General features: G+C 41.6%; 1 protein-coding gene across 9 annotated transcripts in view; it reads right to left on the bottom strand.

The window, feature by feature from the left end:
* Nucleotides 1-17,415, bottom strand: part of Trpm3 (transient receptor potential cation channel subfamily M member 3) — a 281,511-nt gene that overhangs the window by 175,853 nt on the left and 88,243 nt on the right. For all 9 annotated transcript variants that reach the window (XR_007594808.1, XM_050159348.1, XM_050159396.1 and 6 more), the window contains one exon: nucleotides 15,085-15,208. Coding sequence is in view for 8 of the 9 variants with exons in the window: in XM_050159348.1 (XP_050015305.1) it covers nucleotides 15,085-15,208 (124 nt within the window). In the remaining variant the exon portion in view is untranslated. The remainder of the gene's footprint in view (nucleotides 1-15,084; nucleotides 15,209-17,415) is intronic.

The raw sequence follows: 17,415 nt of genomic DNA, 5'->3' as shown, positions 1-17,415 counted from the left end.
ATTTTTAGCATCTAGGAGCTAGAACCTTACGACCCTGATATGAGGAGATGGAACCAAAGTGACTCTTGCCATTCACTCCCATCCTCTTTCCATCTATTTCCCTGTTCTGGTTAAATGACGAGCAAATACAATTCTGGCTATGTGGTTATGTGCTCCAAGTGACACAAGACGTGCAACATAATTTTGTGTATATAAACCATTTACTTTGTAATACATACATGGCATGAGAAAAGGTGTTACTGTTGTCTGCTGTCTTGACAAGCAATGCTCTAAATGACATTGCCTTCCAGTTCCTTCTTTTCTTTCATTGAGTATTGTGAGAGCATAGGAAAACTGGGCACTAGGCTTCCACGATTCTCAAAGGGATTTTAGCCTGCAGCACGGGGGCAGAGGGCAGGCAGGAATGCCAAATAACAAGTGAGCCCTTTCTTTCCAGGAATCTCAAAGTTTAAAATGTAAGTGGGTTCTTTAAAATGACTTCGACTTGTTCATGTTTGCCAGTTAGAATCTATAACTTGCAGAAAGATGGTCTTGGTTCAAGATTGTCACTAACTAAGGAAATGGCATTGGGTCTGTGATTTAGTGTCATTGAGTATTTGCTTCCTTTTATAAGGTGGTGCTATGAATAATGACCCCAACGAAGTTTACTTTAGTATCGGGATAATTTGAAGCACTCTTGGCTAAATATAAAGTTATATACAAACAACACTGCCATCAGTTGCAATAAAATATTTTTGAGTGCTTATTGTGTTCTTTGTGTACGTTAGTTCATTTAATCCTAATCTCACGATTTAGATATTATCACTCCACTATCTCTAAAATATTTCCCATTTCTTTCCAAACGTTGTACTACATAGTGTCGGTATGATCCATTCCTGAACACTCTTGTCTCAGAGATGAAAGGTTTCTTCTTCTGGCCGTAAGAAGCTTAAGGAGTGTGCCTGGTCATGGGAGTTATGTAAAACTTGCAGAAGGTCATCTACTTGGGTTGAGTGTTTTTGAATGGGGCTCCAAAGACCAAATCATGAGTTTAATTACAGCAAGTGAGTTTTGCCTGGTTTCAGGAGGCCCTATAGCTGATGAACTAGGTAAGACATAATTAGTTGTTCATCGAGATGTAATCAGTTGACTGGCTGATTGGCCAAGGTGTAGTCAATTATGTTTTCTGTGCCTGATGTCTGCTAGCCTACAGATTGTGAGCAGATGTGTCAAAGCATGTTCTCGGAACCCAGTGTAGTCTGTGACTTTCCCTATTGGCCAGACCTTGTTTGTTTTTCTCTACTGAAGCACTACTAAGTTTAATTAGTCTAAGGAACTTTCTCTTCTGCTATCACTTAGTAGAAGGTGCAGAGGAGGAACTTGAGTGATAGCCTACCCCAGCATCAGGTGGCCAGACACAGTCGCTCCCCTTCCCCCAGCCCTGCTCAGAGTCCTCCACGCTTCTACGTTTTTGCTACACCTGAGGACAGTGGGTAAGTACTCTCAATTTTTATGGATTTGTGTACAGAGTTCCTGATTATTCTTGAGCATAGCTTTACTCTAGATGTTGTTTGGAAGTCACAACAAGCTGGCTTGCTCTCTGTAGGAGAGGCCCCAGGTGTCTGGGTCAGACAGTGGAAGTGTGAGGTAGCCAAGTAATAGGAAGTCACAGGTGTTCTGAATTTCAAGGACTCCAGACTCCATTACCTGGAATTTTACTCCAGGGTAGTTTGTGCTGGGGAGGAACTTGCCACCTCCTGGGGTTTGGTGATGTTGCTTATGTAAGACCGAAACTACACTGAACACAGCATCTGGAACCTTCCACTTTGGAATTTCAGTAAATTTCATGGATGGAAACTGCTAGAACCTGTACTTTATTTTCTTAGAGAACCGGGAAGAAATAGAGAACCAGAAATATTTTAGAATTTCAGTGGCTACAATTTAAAAACTGTAATTCGTGTTAATGATTGTGCAAAGGTGATAGGATGGTTTGAATGGGGTGGGGAGAGGCGATGGGGAGGAAGGCAAGTGTTTCACTATACAGCCCAGGCTGGCCCTACAATCTTCCCTCAGTTTCCATGTGTTGGGATGGGATGATTTAACTAAAAGGCACAGAGAAGTTTTGAGAGGACTCGATGAGGAAAACACATTATAGAAATGCATCCCTCGGGTCACTTAAACCTTCAACTGGGAAGTGGGGGGAGGTATCCTAACCTAGCATGGAAGATGCTTAGCCTATGAAGGAGGGTCATATCCCATCATACACTGGGAGGAGGGCAAGGGAGACTCTCTACAAGTGTTTCCAGTGGAGAAGGCAAAAGGATTGGGGTCTATATAGTAAACCCTTGACCCCCCTCCCTTTTTGACTTCTTATTCATGCTTATCATGATGACTGAGCTATTCCTTGAGGAGAATAATTAGACAGGACCACCAGGAAAATGGCAAGGGCCTGTTGACTAACTCGCTCGCTGAAGTCAGAGAAATGGTGTGTGTTGGGGGAGTGTATCTTCAGAGTCTAGAGCAGTGGTTCTCAACCTTCCTAATGCTTCAGCCCTTTAATTCATTCCTCATGTGGTGAACCCCAACCATAAAATTATTTGTTGCTACTTCATAACTGTAATTTTGCTACTGTTATGAATTGTAATGTGAATATCTGATATGCAGGATATCCGATATGTGACCCCCAATGAGGCTGTCACCTACAGGTTGAGAACCACTTTTCTCGGTGTGATGCATAGACTTTGAGAAGGGCAGAGATGGTTTGTCCAAGACCTATCTGAGTCTCTGGTGAGTTTCTTTCCTTTCTGCCTCTAAGATCTTGATGAGGGTTAATTTTCAGAGTATTGTCAATAATTGTGTTCTTTGCAGAATTTATCTATGTGTAAGCAAATAGAGAGGGTATTGCAAGGCTTGCATGTTTATGTTTACAAGTATTTTGATAAATATACAAAAGCAATATGTTTTGGAATAGCATTTTCTGGACACTTTCAGTGGCTGTCTTTGCTTAATGAAAATTCCAAACAATTAACATTTGCTATGAATGAGTATACTGTTTGGGTGGTGGTGGCACACACCTTTAATCCCAGCACTAGGCAGGTGGATTTCTGTGAATTCAAGGCCAGCCTGGTCCACAGAGTGAGTTCCAGGAAAACCAGGGATATACAGGGAAACCCTGTCACAAACAAACAAGCAAACAATGGGATAGAAGTTTGTGGATGAACTTGTGGTTTCAGGATCATCCCCCTTCCTTCCTTCCTTCCTTCCTTCCTTCCTTCCTTCCTTCCTTCCTTCCTTCCTTCCTTCCTTCCTTCCTTCCTTCCTTCCTTCCTTGGTTTTATTCAAGATAGGGTTTTTCCGTATAGCAGCCCTGGCTGTCCTAGAACTAGCTCTTGTAGACCAGGCTGGCCGAGAACTCACAGAGCTCCACCTGCTTCTGCCTCTGAGTGCTGGGATTAAAGTTATGTGCTACCACTGCCTGGCAGTAACTTTCTTTTGTGAATGTCTTGCTATCATATTTGGGCTGACCTGGAACTTGTATGTAACTTGTATGTAGTCCAGGCAGGCCTGAAATTTATGCAATCCCCCTGCCTCTGCCTCCTAAATGTTGGAATTAAAGATGTGCATCAGCAGTGCTTTAAAGGCTTCAATTCATACTATGGTGAATTAACTGGTAGAGAGTTAAAAGATGTCTGCTTCATTTTTAAGTTAAAACACTAAAACCCATTCATTCTGATTGTGTCGTGTGTTGGAGGAGGGACAGGTGACAAACCAGGGTCAATGTGATTCTGACTAGAGGGAGATTTCCAGGCTATATGACATGGTTGGGTGAGCTACTAAAAATTGTTCTGAAGGCAAGACAGTTGTTCAGTGGCTTCATCCAGAAAACATGGAGGGTGTTTGGTGTAGGAGGTCATTCTGTCTATGTGTTGCTTTCTTCTGTTAATAAAGGAACTGCTATGGGTCTATAGCAGAGCTGTAGGGAAACCGAGCTAGGTGGGGGGCGAAATAAAAGGAATGCTGGGAGAAGGAAGGCAGAGAGAGACACCATGGAGCTGCCAGAGTCAGACATGCCGAATCTTTGCTGGTAAGCCATTTCCACATGGCGATATACAGATGAGTAGAAATGGGTTAAATTAATATGAGTTAGCCAAAAAGAAGCTAGAGCTAATGGGCCAAGCAGTGATTTAATTAATACAATTTCTGTGTGATTATTTTGGGGCTAAGCTAGCTGGGTGGCCAGGATAAACAAGTGGGCCCTCCTCCTATAGGTGTTGACTATCTTGACAACATGAAAAAAATGTGTTCTCTTAGTAGATATTTGATTATGTTTTATGGGTAGCAGTTTCTCCTTGGGCCAGGGTATAATGACATCCAAGGAAGGCACAGTTGCCTTCTCTTTGAAGGGCATATGAGAAACAAAAGCATGCACACCACAGTGTAAGAAAACATAGACAACTAGTGCTTTGGACTGTGAGGGTAAGGACATGCCTGCCTTGGTGTCTGTAAATACACAGGGGTTGAACTTGCAGCCGCCACTTACACTCATTCGTCAGTCTCACACTACAATGCTTGACAAGGAGTAAATTAAATGGAATACATCCACAAAATACTCATATCCATGAGGTCAAAGTCATTTATTTCCTAGATCTTCAAAGGAATTAAAGCTACTAGCAGCTAAAAACACACAAAATTAATGAAAAAAACTAGATATATCTCCTTGTGTGAGGAGAGTGAGGCGTTTTTGTGGTAAAAGTTAAGAAGGTCTAAGTTGTATTTTCCTGTTGCTGGGGATAAGAACAGTTTTTCTTTATTTGTAGCCTGCTCAAAGTGATGTAAAATGTGAACAAAACTCCATGATTGTAAAAGGGGTTTTTGTATGTGGCCAGGCTGGCTTAAATTAGAAAGGAATTAGAATTTTTTTTTTTTAAGAATCGAATGCTCATATCCAAAGTATATACAAAATTAGCATTTAGCTCTGTGCTGAAAAGCAAGTTTTATTTTATTTATTTCTTTTTGAGGATCTATTTTCTGTCAATAGGGACCAGAACAATATTGGGTCGTTTGAGCACTGTGTCTATTCCGTTGCAGAGTGCAGGCTTCTCCTGTGGCTGTGGGCCTTCTAATGTTTGACTTCACAGATTACAAAATCTATAAAATCAAATAACGTGTGGAGGCATTAGTGGATGTGCTGTTAAAATTATACGGTGTAGGTAAAAGTCTGCTCTCTGTGCTGGAATGCCTTAGTCATTTAAAACATTTCATGCAGTAGAGGTGATCAGTTGCTTTGTCAGCAGGCCAAAGTCAAATCTCTGACCATGGCCATTCTAAGACCTTCTCTTTCAGTTATTGGTTTGGTTCTTTTCTAACAAAGGTTCGACTTGATTCCTTTCTTGTCACCTGGAGGTTATATATATTTTTTGTAATGCATCTATTACGATAAGGAAGTTGGCAGAGGGACATGATGATACAATGGCATCAAAGCATTACTCCCTGACAATTTTATCTAGGACTGGGGAAAATCCAAGGGGAAAAGGAGATATCTAGGCATATACTTTGATTAGTTCCCATAGTGACACATCAAATAACTAATAAAATTAATACCAAATGTATGCTAGGAGCCGCACACTTTGCTGACATTCTTTAGACATGCTGACTCTGAACTCTCCCAATAACCTGGGAACATTCACATGATGCTGAGGCTCCAATCTTCCAGGATACCCTAATCACCCTTGCTAATGATATAAGTGTCTTGCTTGCATCTATTTTTGTAAGCAATAGACATTTGGGGATTTGGGTTTGTTTCTTAGATGTGTCAGATGCTGTGGGACAATGGTCTTGTACCCTGTCACTTGTATTGTTTTAATAAAACACTGATTGATCAGTAGCCAGGCAGGAAGTAGAGGTGGGACAATGAGAACAGGAGAATTCTGGGAAGAGGAAAGATTCAGTCTGCAATCGTCATTCAGACACAGAGGAAGCAAGATGAGAATGCCTCACTGATAAAAAGTACCAAGCCACATGACTGACACAGATAAGAATTATGGGTTAATGTAGGATTAAGACCAGGTGGGACAGAAACCTCTGTCAACAGTCAGACCTATTTTCAGTAGGAGAGGAGACTGCTTTAGAGGTCATGCCTGCTTGACTTTAGTGAAGCTCTGATAGGAAGGGTAGAGAAATCCTCATTTTCCTAAATAGATATGTTTTTGAATGCTAGCACTATTCTCTGCCCTCACAGAAACAGTTAATTTTGCTGCATGGGATGATGATGTGATTTGGGTATCCAGAGACTCATCTGTAAGGCATAGACAATAGTCCTCTCTTGTCTTATCTAGTGTCTAGGGCAGAGTCATCATCCCCAGAGGCCAGGACTCATTTGTAGAGCACAAGAAGACATGTAACATCTGGATACATTTTAGCTTTTCATTTGGTTGGGGTATTGGACTTGAAGAGCCCTCTGAGAATCCTTAATCTTCTAGTAGACTGATGTTTGTTTTACTGAGTTAAAAAAAAAAATCAAAACGTACTCTGGGTTACAATGGAATAAAACAGATTGCAGAATCCAATGAGATTATTGTCACTTTGTTTTAAAGTTGAGATCCCGAGAAACAGTGCTGGGTAAGCCACTCCAGTGATGAAGCCTGAATACAATCCAGGTTTGTCTGCTAGAGCTCGCTCCTCAGCCACCAGATTAGACAAAAGACTCAAACAGATGGCCCGCATCAAATCTAGGTCAGAAACCAAATCTGCAACTCCCCAAGGAGATGTGGTCCTGTTAGCAGAGGTCTATGAACTATGCAGATTCAAATGTTATTCCCAACCTAAGTTTTTTTCAATCCAGTAAACAAATATTTATTGGGTATCTGCTATGTATATACTGTGGCACTGTGCACAATTAGACTGAGTGAGTGTAGGAAAAAGAGAATAATGAGCAAGTTGTGGATTTGGTTCTTAAGCACTTACATGCTTATGTGTATATATATATATATATAATATATGAATATATTACAATGAAGATAAGAGCTGTAGATAAGGGAATTAATAGTTAAATGTAATCCAGATGTGTGTGTGTGTGTGTGTGTGTGTGGAGGGGGAAGAGGAAGGAAAGGATGGAGGGAGCATCTGGTGTTGAATTTGGTAAATGAAAATGCTCCACATATGAGAATATGTAGGAAATTAGGAAATTAAAACAAGGTCAGTTTGGTTGCTAGGAAGCATTCATAAAGAATGAATGGATTTTCAGACTGAACTGTAGGAAAACATCACCATAATTTATGTTCAAATGAGTGATATGATTCTCTCTGTGTGTAAGTAAGGAGAATCTGGCATTATTATAACAAGGAACCAGCTCAACTCTATCGGTTGGTGAAGTTCTGTTTGCAATGATTCAGCCACACAACATGGCTGACACTTCCGGGTTCCAGGGCCATTCATATGCAGACAAACCCTCAGGCAGAAGTGCCTAATGGCACCAGGAATCTTAAAGGACCCCGTGTGATCCATGTGCAACATGGTTGCATCATCTGTGTACGGTACAGCTGTGTGAGCCCTTGTGCACATGCGTGAGCTCCATCATCTGCATATGACATAGTCACATCAACCCCCTGTGCACATGTGCCAGGCAGCTTTTAAAAGCTGGAGGCACCATCTTCAGCTCTCTCTCTCTCTCTCTCTCTCTCTCTCTCTCTCTCTCTCTCTGCACACCAATCTTCACCAGGCCTGCACACGCCCCCTCTAAAAAACTCCTAAGCGGGTTTGTTGCATGTTCCGTGTTTCCTTCCCACTCATAATGGCTTGCTTTTCTGTGATTGACAAGTTCAGAATGGCTTTAGTTTTACAGGGTTTTTGGAGAGCAAAAACCTACAGAGTATGCTGGTATAAATGCTCTCTACTCTTTATGGAAATTGCCAGTCCATGGAGTGTACAGGTGGGGATAGTGGATCACCAGGACAGGCTTCAGTAGTCTGAGCAAGGCAGAAGGAAGGGTGTGAGTGAGGGTGTAGAATGCAGATGATGAGGCAGCTGTGCGTTCACACCTAGTCCTAAAGCAGCAGAAGTTATAATAGCAAACCAAAGGAAAAGCGTCACGCATCAATCTGATAAACACCAGCTTACGGAGCTGGGAAGGAGAGGGAGGAAAATGGAAAGCGAAAGTGAATTTAAGAAGTACAAAGAAAATGGAAAGTTGAGAGAATAAATTAGATCTGTAGAAAAGTCTCAGCAGGAAGAGAAAATGGGATGACCAGTACTTCAAAGAAAGGTCTGGAAAGGAGACAAAATGGTGATCTAATGTCCTTGCTTCCATTACTGCATTAACACACTGTTTTCAGCTTTTTTTTTTTTGAGACCTGCATACATGAACCCCACAGCTACACCACTCTTGACCCTCCTCCCTGCCTCTTATCAGCACATGTTGTATTTCCTGGCCTTACTTCTGTGTCCTACCCAAGGAAGACTGTGTGCTAATGAAGTGATGTAGCTTCAGCAGCTGTGAGGAGACCATATCAACCAGCCTATCAGTGGAGCTTATCTGATTGTGTATCCATTAGGTTCTAAGTTAAGAGTAGATACAATGTGCCCTTCCCCAGCCCCATCCTGCTCTTTTCCATGTTCCCTAGCAGATGTTGCTATGATCGCTGTGCCCCGGATATTTGTGACCGGCCCTCCATATTTGCATATATTGAATCTTAATCAGAGACACGATGGTGTCACCAAGTGGGGTACTTGTGAGCTTACTTGGTCATAGAGGCTTCACCCTCATGAATGGGATGATTAGCGTCTTCGGAAAAGTGTTCTGAAGAAGAAGCCTGCTTGCCCCTTCCATCCTGTGGAGGCTCAGAAAGAAACCATCCTCTATGAGAAAGTCCCTACCAGATAGATGCCCAGTCTTCTGGTACCTCGCTCTGAAACTTACCACCTTCCAGAACGTTGGGCAATAAACTTTGTTTATAAGCCACTTACTCAGGGGAGTCCAAATCGACAAGAATTGGACAGTAGTCCTTATATGCTTCTTAACTGATAGAGTTTAAGTTCTAACTCGCTGAGCTGGATAAATGCTGCTAATACCGGTTCAGTGCTCATTGGTTTCAGAACCATCGCTGCAAACGAGAATTGGCTCTAAGGAAGTAAGTAGGAAAGCCATGCTCCCAAGTCATAAAGGCTACGAAAGTGCATCACACGGTGTCCCTCAAATACTCAGAAAAAAGTATTAAATTAATTTTATCATAAACTGTAATTAAGAAATTTCCACTCCCCCTTTTCAAACCACCAGATCTCCAATAAATTCTCAATATACAACTGAAAGTCAAAACAAACCGCTGAGCAGTTACATTATTCTCGCAACTGTAGGTTAGGAGTAAGAAATAATAGTGGCATAACTACTATAATTCTTGAAGGTTTCAACCAAAATCATGTGATGAAGTAGGAAAATTGCAATCTTGTAAATTTCAAGTTAAGAATACAATTCAGATCCTCCCCCTGTAATATCTCCTAATCAAGTAGTACTAGGAAAGCCATCTTGGACAAAGCAATAAATGAGTGTGAAGTCATTAGTATTTTATTTAATTTTTATTTTCCAACATAAATGTGAAGTAGCATTTTGCCTTTATGGGGTAAAATCTGGTATATGAATACTTTGAGGGAAATATCATGAACAAAATGCACTTATTGCTGGTGTTGACTCAATGGGTCATTGTTAAAATCAACCTCAAAGGCTCACTCTCCTGCCACTGCCTTAATTTTTGCAGGATCCCATTAAGAGAACATCGCCTTCATGACAGCGGGAAACAATTCTAGAAGACGATACACCCTATCCCAAAAAAGTTTGTACATAGAGTTGGGAACACTGTTTAGGGTTTGTTGATTATTACTTGTACTAGATAGAGAGTTGGGGTAAAAACTATGTTTGTCCAAAAAAGGAGGGGGTGGATAGCAATAGTGGGTAATAGAGTGAATACTTGTGGGGCTATTATATATTTGTTATTTTTGTTTACATTATTTGTACATATATACAAAGTTATTTTGTCAGATTGTATATATGCATGTTTCTACCTCGGTTTAGGACATTTTGTATATTGATACAACTTTTAGGGTATATTTTCATATTATTATAGGTTAATAGTTGTTCCTATTTGTTGTATATACAGTTAGATCAATTAGGTTCTTTAGATACATAGAGATTGTATTCTGTCTAGATAGGTATTCTTCACCCACTTCAAGGATCTGTGGAACATAGCATTTAAATAACTTAGGCTTCTGTTGACACAAGACATGATTGCTTTTGACAGCACCAATCTATTCCTGAGAGAATGTTGAGCACCAAAGACTCTCCACTTGGAGCTAGTTTTCTTCTTGGCCTTTGGGCAAGGAACTGACAATGCCTCAACCACTGACAAGTTACATAGTATCCGGAAATGGATAAGCAGGGCTGTCAAATCCTGCCAAGACAGGGTAAAATTGTTTTGAAAAATTTCCTGCCTCTGAAAATGGTCTGTCAGTTGCAGTAGGCCTTAGCCAAACTTGGTTGGTTCAACGTTGCAAAATGAGACTTTGGATGATTGCTTAGGTAGCTAACTGTCTCTGTCATATATTGCTTGCTTTGGAAGCTACTTGATTGTACTTCCTGCCTGCTCAAGTAATATTATCTCCTTTCTCAGGCCTTTGATTGGGTTGAAGATTAGATAGTAGTAGTTACTGTACTCTTATAATCTAGTCAAGCCATTTCCTATACAAGACTTAGACTCCATAGGATAGAATGTTTATTAAAACATTTAGCATATGTTCCTTGCTTAATATTGTTTATGCTGATTGCAATTCTAATCTTATACTTGATATCTGTTCCTAGTGTATATTGTTTTGTATTGGGTTTGTAACTCTCTTACTTAAACAAAAGAGGGAGGTGCTGTGGGAGCTCCTTCCGCTCCTTCAGCCAACAGCCTTTAAGATACCAGCCCACTGGAGTGTAGTCTCTTATACTTTAAAAAGCAGTGGGAACTGGCGATCTTTCTCTTGCTTCTGGCTCCCTTTCTGGCTGCTAGACTCTCTGTTTCCTGTTTGCAACGAGAGGACTGTTGTTTGGGATGGTCATCTGTAAGTTTTTCCCCCTTAAATAAAGAACCCTCTTTATTATCCATAATTCTTAACTGGTGTGGGATTGTTTTGAGGCTTCAACACTGTTGTCAAGTATCTGGCTGTCATGGGCTATCACAAAGACAGTTAGAGGGTACGCAGAGCAAACTGGGTGCAGTGTGAATGGCTTCCACCACGAGTATCTTAGAAACAGGCTACATGGCAACTGTAATTAATCTATTTTCTGATCTTTCAGGTGGGAATTGTACTCAGCGATTATGAGATGTCTCAACCAGACACTCTCAGCTGCATGATCTAAACAGGTGGAAACAGCAGCAGAAAGATGGTTTGTTTTGACTAAGAGCAGGGAACTTGGGAGCCTGAATCACTAGATGGAAGGAAGGGTGATAAAGGGAAGTGATCACGTGGTAACCACACGCCCAGATGCACCTAGAATCAAAAGGTCCATTAGTTTGGCCATAATGAGGATTTCCAAGGAAGCAGGTGACAAATTCTGAACTGGGCTCCCGAAAGGTGAAGGCAATGTGTAGAAAGCATAAAGGAGGGAAAGGTTTTTCCTCCCAAGTCAGGGGAAACAATCCACAGAGTCCTAATGAAGAAAAGTGAGAATGGTGGCAACTGGAACCAGGCAAAGCAGGCAGACACCAGAGATAGTGCCAGAAGAATAGCAAGACAGCTTGGCAATGACTTGCTGGGGTGGCGGTATTGGTAGAAAAAGGGAGGGGCGAAGCACAGGACAGAAAATGATGTGAGAGCAGGAAGGTGGCGTGTTATGGGGGTGTAGGGGTGGGCCTTTGGGGGAATTGGGGAAACTGATGTTTATAGACATTAAAAATTTGAATTAACAATGGGAAACCAAGCAAGGCATTCCAAGCAAGTTTCAATTATGCTTGTGGAGACAAGGTAAGAGGTTAAGGCCAGAAACACAGTTTTATGAATAACATCCAAACAGGTTATTGCTGAAGCCAGCAAGAGGTGTGAGTTACTATCAAGAAAATGGGACACTATATTAAAATACTTTAGGAGGCTCAGCAGGCAAGACTGTCTCATCAACTGAATAAAATTTAAAAGAAGTTCATTTAGGGCAAACAGCTCAGAAACACATGCAGTTAGGCCAAGCTTATGATATTAGCTCTATTTAAATGATATTAAAGAGGAAAGCTGTGTATCCTGAGAAATGCACCTAACAGGAAGGTATACAAAGATTGGAAATGAAAAAAGAAAGACATGGAAGCTTTCATTACCAGGAAAGTATGAACTGAGAGAAGCTGATGTAATGTATTAACACCAGATGAGCTGAAATACAAGGCGGAGACACTGTCAGGAACGAATAAGGCTGTTGAAGAATGGCAGACAATGACGCACTAGGAAATACAGCCAACTGTAAAGTCTTATGAGCCCAGGGACACAGTCTCAGAACACATAAAGGAAAAATTTGACAGAATTTCAAGGAGAAATGGATGCAATCTCCCCTGGTAATAGAATTTAAATTCTCTTAAAAATGACACAAAGGAAAAATAACAAAGCTTCACATGGTGTGGCTTCAATGGGCAAAAACTACGAGAGAGGGAAGGAAAAGAGGAGAGGATGCAGAAGTTTGAGGATGAGAGGAAAACGGTGCCACTGAGGGACTGGCGAAGTGGGAATAAAGGTGGACCCCTCAGGCAGAGTAACAAAGAAGGTTGTTGTTGAAAAGAAAAAGCAAGCACCCTTCCTAGGGCAAGACCACAGAGGAAGTATGGAGTGGGGGGGTATGTGGCCCACGTTAGGTGAACCCTCTTAGAATACCCTTTCCTCTGATACCAGAGAAAAAGGAAGAAACCTGGATCAGGATATTTTGTGATGGGGGAAGCAAGTGGACAAGTGTATGGGCTTTGACTTCTCTGAAAGGCAGCCTCTGTTGAATACGAGGGGAGGAGTCATCCATGCATTTGCTCTTTCCATCTGGTAGCGTTCATGCGTGCAGATTTGGCAATACAACTTTAAAATTCACGTGTGAGTAGAGGGGAAAATGCCTGACCAGCCCGAAGACTGCTGGTTTCTTAGAGGCACGACAGCGCAGGCTTTGCATAAGCAGAGGAGAAATGAATTTTAAGAACTATACGAAGCTAATAGAATGCACAGGGCTGCTTCCCCTGCCGGAAACATCGACAGAGCCATCTAAATATGTGTTCTTAGTGATGTTCTTTACTGTGTGAGCTAATCAGCTGTGGTCAGGGGAACGATGCTACATTAGCCGTAGAACTTGGAGCTTTAGTTGAATTAGGTAGATTTGCTGTAGAAAATTATATCTCACAGAGCTTGGAAAGGAAATCAAAGAACAGCTGAAGTGTAAGAAGGAAGAGGGATTTCACCTTGCGGTGTCCTGTTTGTTCTATATGCGGTGTGCTACAGTCTGGTGAGTGCTGATCAGTTTACACCAAGACCCTCCCAACTGGCTCTCTTGGATTGTATGTGGGTGCCTTACCTCTGAGGGAGGCGATACCCCAATTTGCTCTTCTGCTTCCCCCAAAAGAGAAACTACTACCTTGTGTTCCCCTCATTTGTAAAGCATCGAGTACTGTCCACACTGTCCCTCAGAAATGGAAATCATTTAAATTAAGTACAACCTTATCAGCCCTTGTCGTTTCTGCCCTAGAAAATGCACACAACCTCTTCCTCAGGGTTCATGACGAAATGATAATTATCTAGCAGAATTGTATAGGACAGTCTCATAAAACACCCTGGCAAGTTCATCCAATATCATTTAGTTTTATAACCTCTAACGGCTCCTAGAATTTTTGCTGGGATTGCCTTTCTAGGAAATTTCAAGGCAACTCAGAAGTCTAGTCATGGTGAGAGTTCATCATTAGCTTTGACCTCACAGTCAGAACAAAATCAGAACTCAGAAGAAAATCCTCCCAAGTCTCACGGAAGGAACAAGCATGACAGTCTCATGGCCAGGGACTCTAATGGCTTTTTTGGCCTCTTTCTACCAACTGTCAGGGTATGAATGTGGCCATATAGATATTCAGAAATTTTTAGAGATGTCTCCAGTTTCTCTGTTGTCATCCCAAGCCTGGAAGCTTCTGGAAGCCTTGATTGACAGGGGTGTGTGGATGTCTTCTGAAGAATGCCTTGTTTATTGAACCTGTCATTTCATCTAAATGTTTGGCTGCCTTCATCACCGGCTCAATTAGCCTTTGAGAATAGTTTGTTTCCTGAGACCCTGACAGGAATCTTCCCAGAGTGGGCAATTCACTCTTGTCAGTTGGAATGAGACAACTGCTGAATAAAAATACTGGCCATCATTGCTTTTACGTCTCATTTTCTCATTGCTCAGCAACTGAGCCTGAGCTTCCTTAAGTGAAAGGCGAAGGTACTATTTGTTTCTCTTACTGGGAGAGTTGAAAAGATCACCTATGTTAATAGCCAGGAAGACTCAACTCTCTGCCTGGTATATATTAAAGGGTCCTTAGTGTTAGCTTGTGTTGTTTCTCTTCCCTGCCAGAGTGTCTCTGCAGGTTACTCCACATCTGGAATATACTTCTAAATGATGTAAGAAACATTTGCGCAGCATCTAGATAGCACTACAGAAACTTTACACAGATGTTCCAGGGCTTCTACGGTACTCAATCCATTTTCCATCTGTACTACTGAACATGTTAACTTAGATGCTATATCACTAAATCTGTGGTGACTAGAAACACCCAGTGACTCTCAGTTTGCAAGCCAAGTGGAACCCCACCCCCACGACAGGCTCCACCGAACATTCCCAGAGAAAACGAATTTTATATTCTCCTTGGCTCATTTGGTTGAGTTATTCTGAAGTATTGGGGTGAACCCAAACCAGGAAAACTGTGGGAAACCTGGCTACACACATGTCATTCAAGCCAACACTAAAAAATTCATGAGTTCTGGGGCCAGTGGCACCTCTGGAGGACCGTGAAAGCGAGGCCCGGAGGAGAAAGGGGCACGGGATGGAAGCAAACATTTGGGAGCATGGAGAGTCCCCTGCCACCTACAGGGCTGACATACCAGTTCCTTCTTCTTCATGCATTCCATGAGGATGATGAACAGGTGCTGAGCTTGGGTGCGAGTGTATGTGAAGGTCTTCTGTATTGTCACCAACAGCTGGTCCCTCAAGGATTCATTGATAAGTCTGCAATGAAAACCAAGATCAGTCAGTTCAATACAACTCCTATTCTCTTTGTGTGTGAGTGTGTGTGTGTTATTGTAGTTTATCTTAATTTATACATAATTGCTCATAGTTGATAGGGTGATGTTTCAATACACTAGGGACTATGGTATAATAAATATCTAGCACCTTATGTTTTTTATCATTTTTTGCAGTGATAATACTCAAAGCCCTCCATTCTAGCTACTTCAAAATACCTAGCACAGTGTTCTTTACCATGGTCACCCTACAATGTAGTTGGAACATTGTAGAACACAAGAGAACACTGAGGATTTATTTTTAATCAGAGTTACTTCTGCCTATGTTTTCCCAACAATAGCTCTTTTAATGTGTCAGTTTCCAAAGCAGTGCATTTAAAAATAAATTCGTGTCTCAGAACCTCACAGGGTGAAGCAAGAAGTGGACTTAGTCATTTGCTGCCATTTGCCTTTTTCATAGTCACGTGTTTAATGACTGATACCTCAAATTCTGTTATTAAAGATGCCTTCAATTGCATTGTCTACATCTTGGAGAGGATACACAAACTGTAATGTTATAACTATTAATGGGGACAAAAATTACATCTCAGCAACGCATTTTTCAGCATCAATATAAGATGTGGACATAGGTAAAATGTTTATTGTACAAACGTGAAGATGGGAGTTTGATCCCCAGTACCTTGTAAAAGTCAGATGTGGCATACACCTTGCAATCTCAGCACTGGGAAGGCAGACAAGGAAGAATCTCTGGGGTTCCCTGGCTAGCCAGGTAGCCTAATCAGCAAGTCCCAGGTCCCAATGTGAGACTGTCTAAAAACTGAAGGTGGGTGGCTCCTGAGAAGTAACACTCCAGGTTGACCTCTAGCTTCCACATACATATATACACAGATACATACATGCACATGTATTCCCCCACAGAAACAGGCACAAACAGGCACCCCAAGTGGAAATAGGAATTAGGTTACTACTTTAAGCTAAAGTTTTTTTTTTTAAACTTTAAAAAAGGTTTTACTTTTTTTCCAGTGAGCCAAAAGTTTGATTCATAGGAAGCAGCATTCCCAAAGCAAAGCACGGTTTACTTCAGCATGTCCAATCAATCAATCAATCAATGCACACTTAGGCCTCAGCTACTATTTTTTAACTCCTCCCACTAGCCTGGAGAGAAAGGTATCTGTCAATCACCCAATGACAAGGTGTGAAAACATATTTTTCTATAAAAAGATAACTGTTCTAACTGTTCAAAATCGGGAGAATAGACGCTCTTCTCTGCGACAGTGGTAATCATATTTTCTGCCTATCATTTGCACATTTTATATGGCACACATCACTTTCATTATTGAAGTATCAGCAACTCCTAGATAAGATAGAAAGAATATTATTTCATTTGATGCTGGCAGGAACCCTGTTGGCAAGAGGTTTGCTTAATTTTACGAGCATGGATTTTAGCCAGATGGAGTCGAAAACTTAGATCTGCACAGCCAACAAGCAATGACAGAGCTGGATACTGCCCAATGCTCTTCCATGTCACCCACCGCCTCTCAGCAGCGTGGACCCCACACCATTACCTCCTTCAATGCTGTGCCCCGACAGCAGGCAGTTGTGAGAATTCCTTGCACAGAAAAGCAGGGCAAGAATCTTGAGAATGTCTTTCTATCAGTGACCTGCTGTGGCTTGGATATGTGAGGTTCCCATGAGCACAGAGTGCTGCTCATTGTGGTACCCTTACTTTGAAAAGAAGTGTGAGTCTAAGGATCCTGAAAGTCCTTCATCTGAGGATCAGAAGGTAGGGTCACCTCACATTCACACCTTCCTCGGGAAAGATAGTGCCAAAGGATATACATGCTTAGAGAAAAGGAGGTGCAGATGAGGACGAGAAAGGCTACCCTAAATGTTCTCTCGATATTAAGTGATTCTGGTTGACTCCATGGTCTTGGCTAGAAATCATCTTTCTGCCCATCCATCCATCCATCCATCCATCCATCCATCCACCCACCCACCCATCTGTCATTAACTCATTTAGAAAATTCATGTGGATGTCTACTTGGTGGTAGGCACTGTGGTATGTGTCAGGGATAGATGGATATATGGATATATAGATGTAGTATGATCACTCCCTGCCTCCAGTAGAGTAGAAGGACACCAATTAGGCATTCAGCCACAACTGTCAGTGGTAGAGAAGTAGAGGAGCGGGTG

The sequence above is a fragment of the Alexandromys fortis genome, unplaced genomic scaffold (genome assembly GCF_014885135.2).
Source record: "Alexandromys fortis isolate MF-2015 unplaced genomic scaffold, M_Fortis_MF-2015_v1.1 scaffold_10, whole genome shotgun sequence".
Taxonomy (NCBI): Eukaryota; Metazoa; Chordata; class Mammalia; order Rodentia; family Cricetidae; genus Alexandromys; species Alexandromys fortis.
The sequence above is the reverse complement of the archived record's forward strand: the minus strand, read 5'-3'. Positions and strand labels throughout refer to the sequence as shown.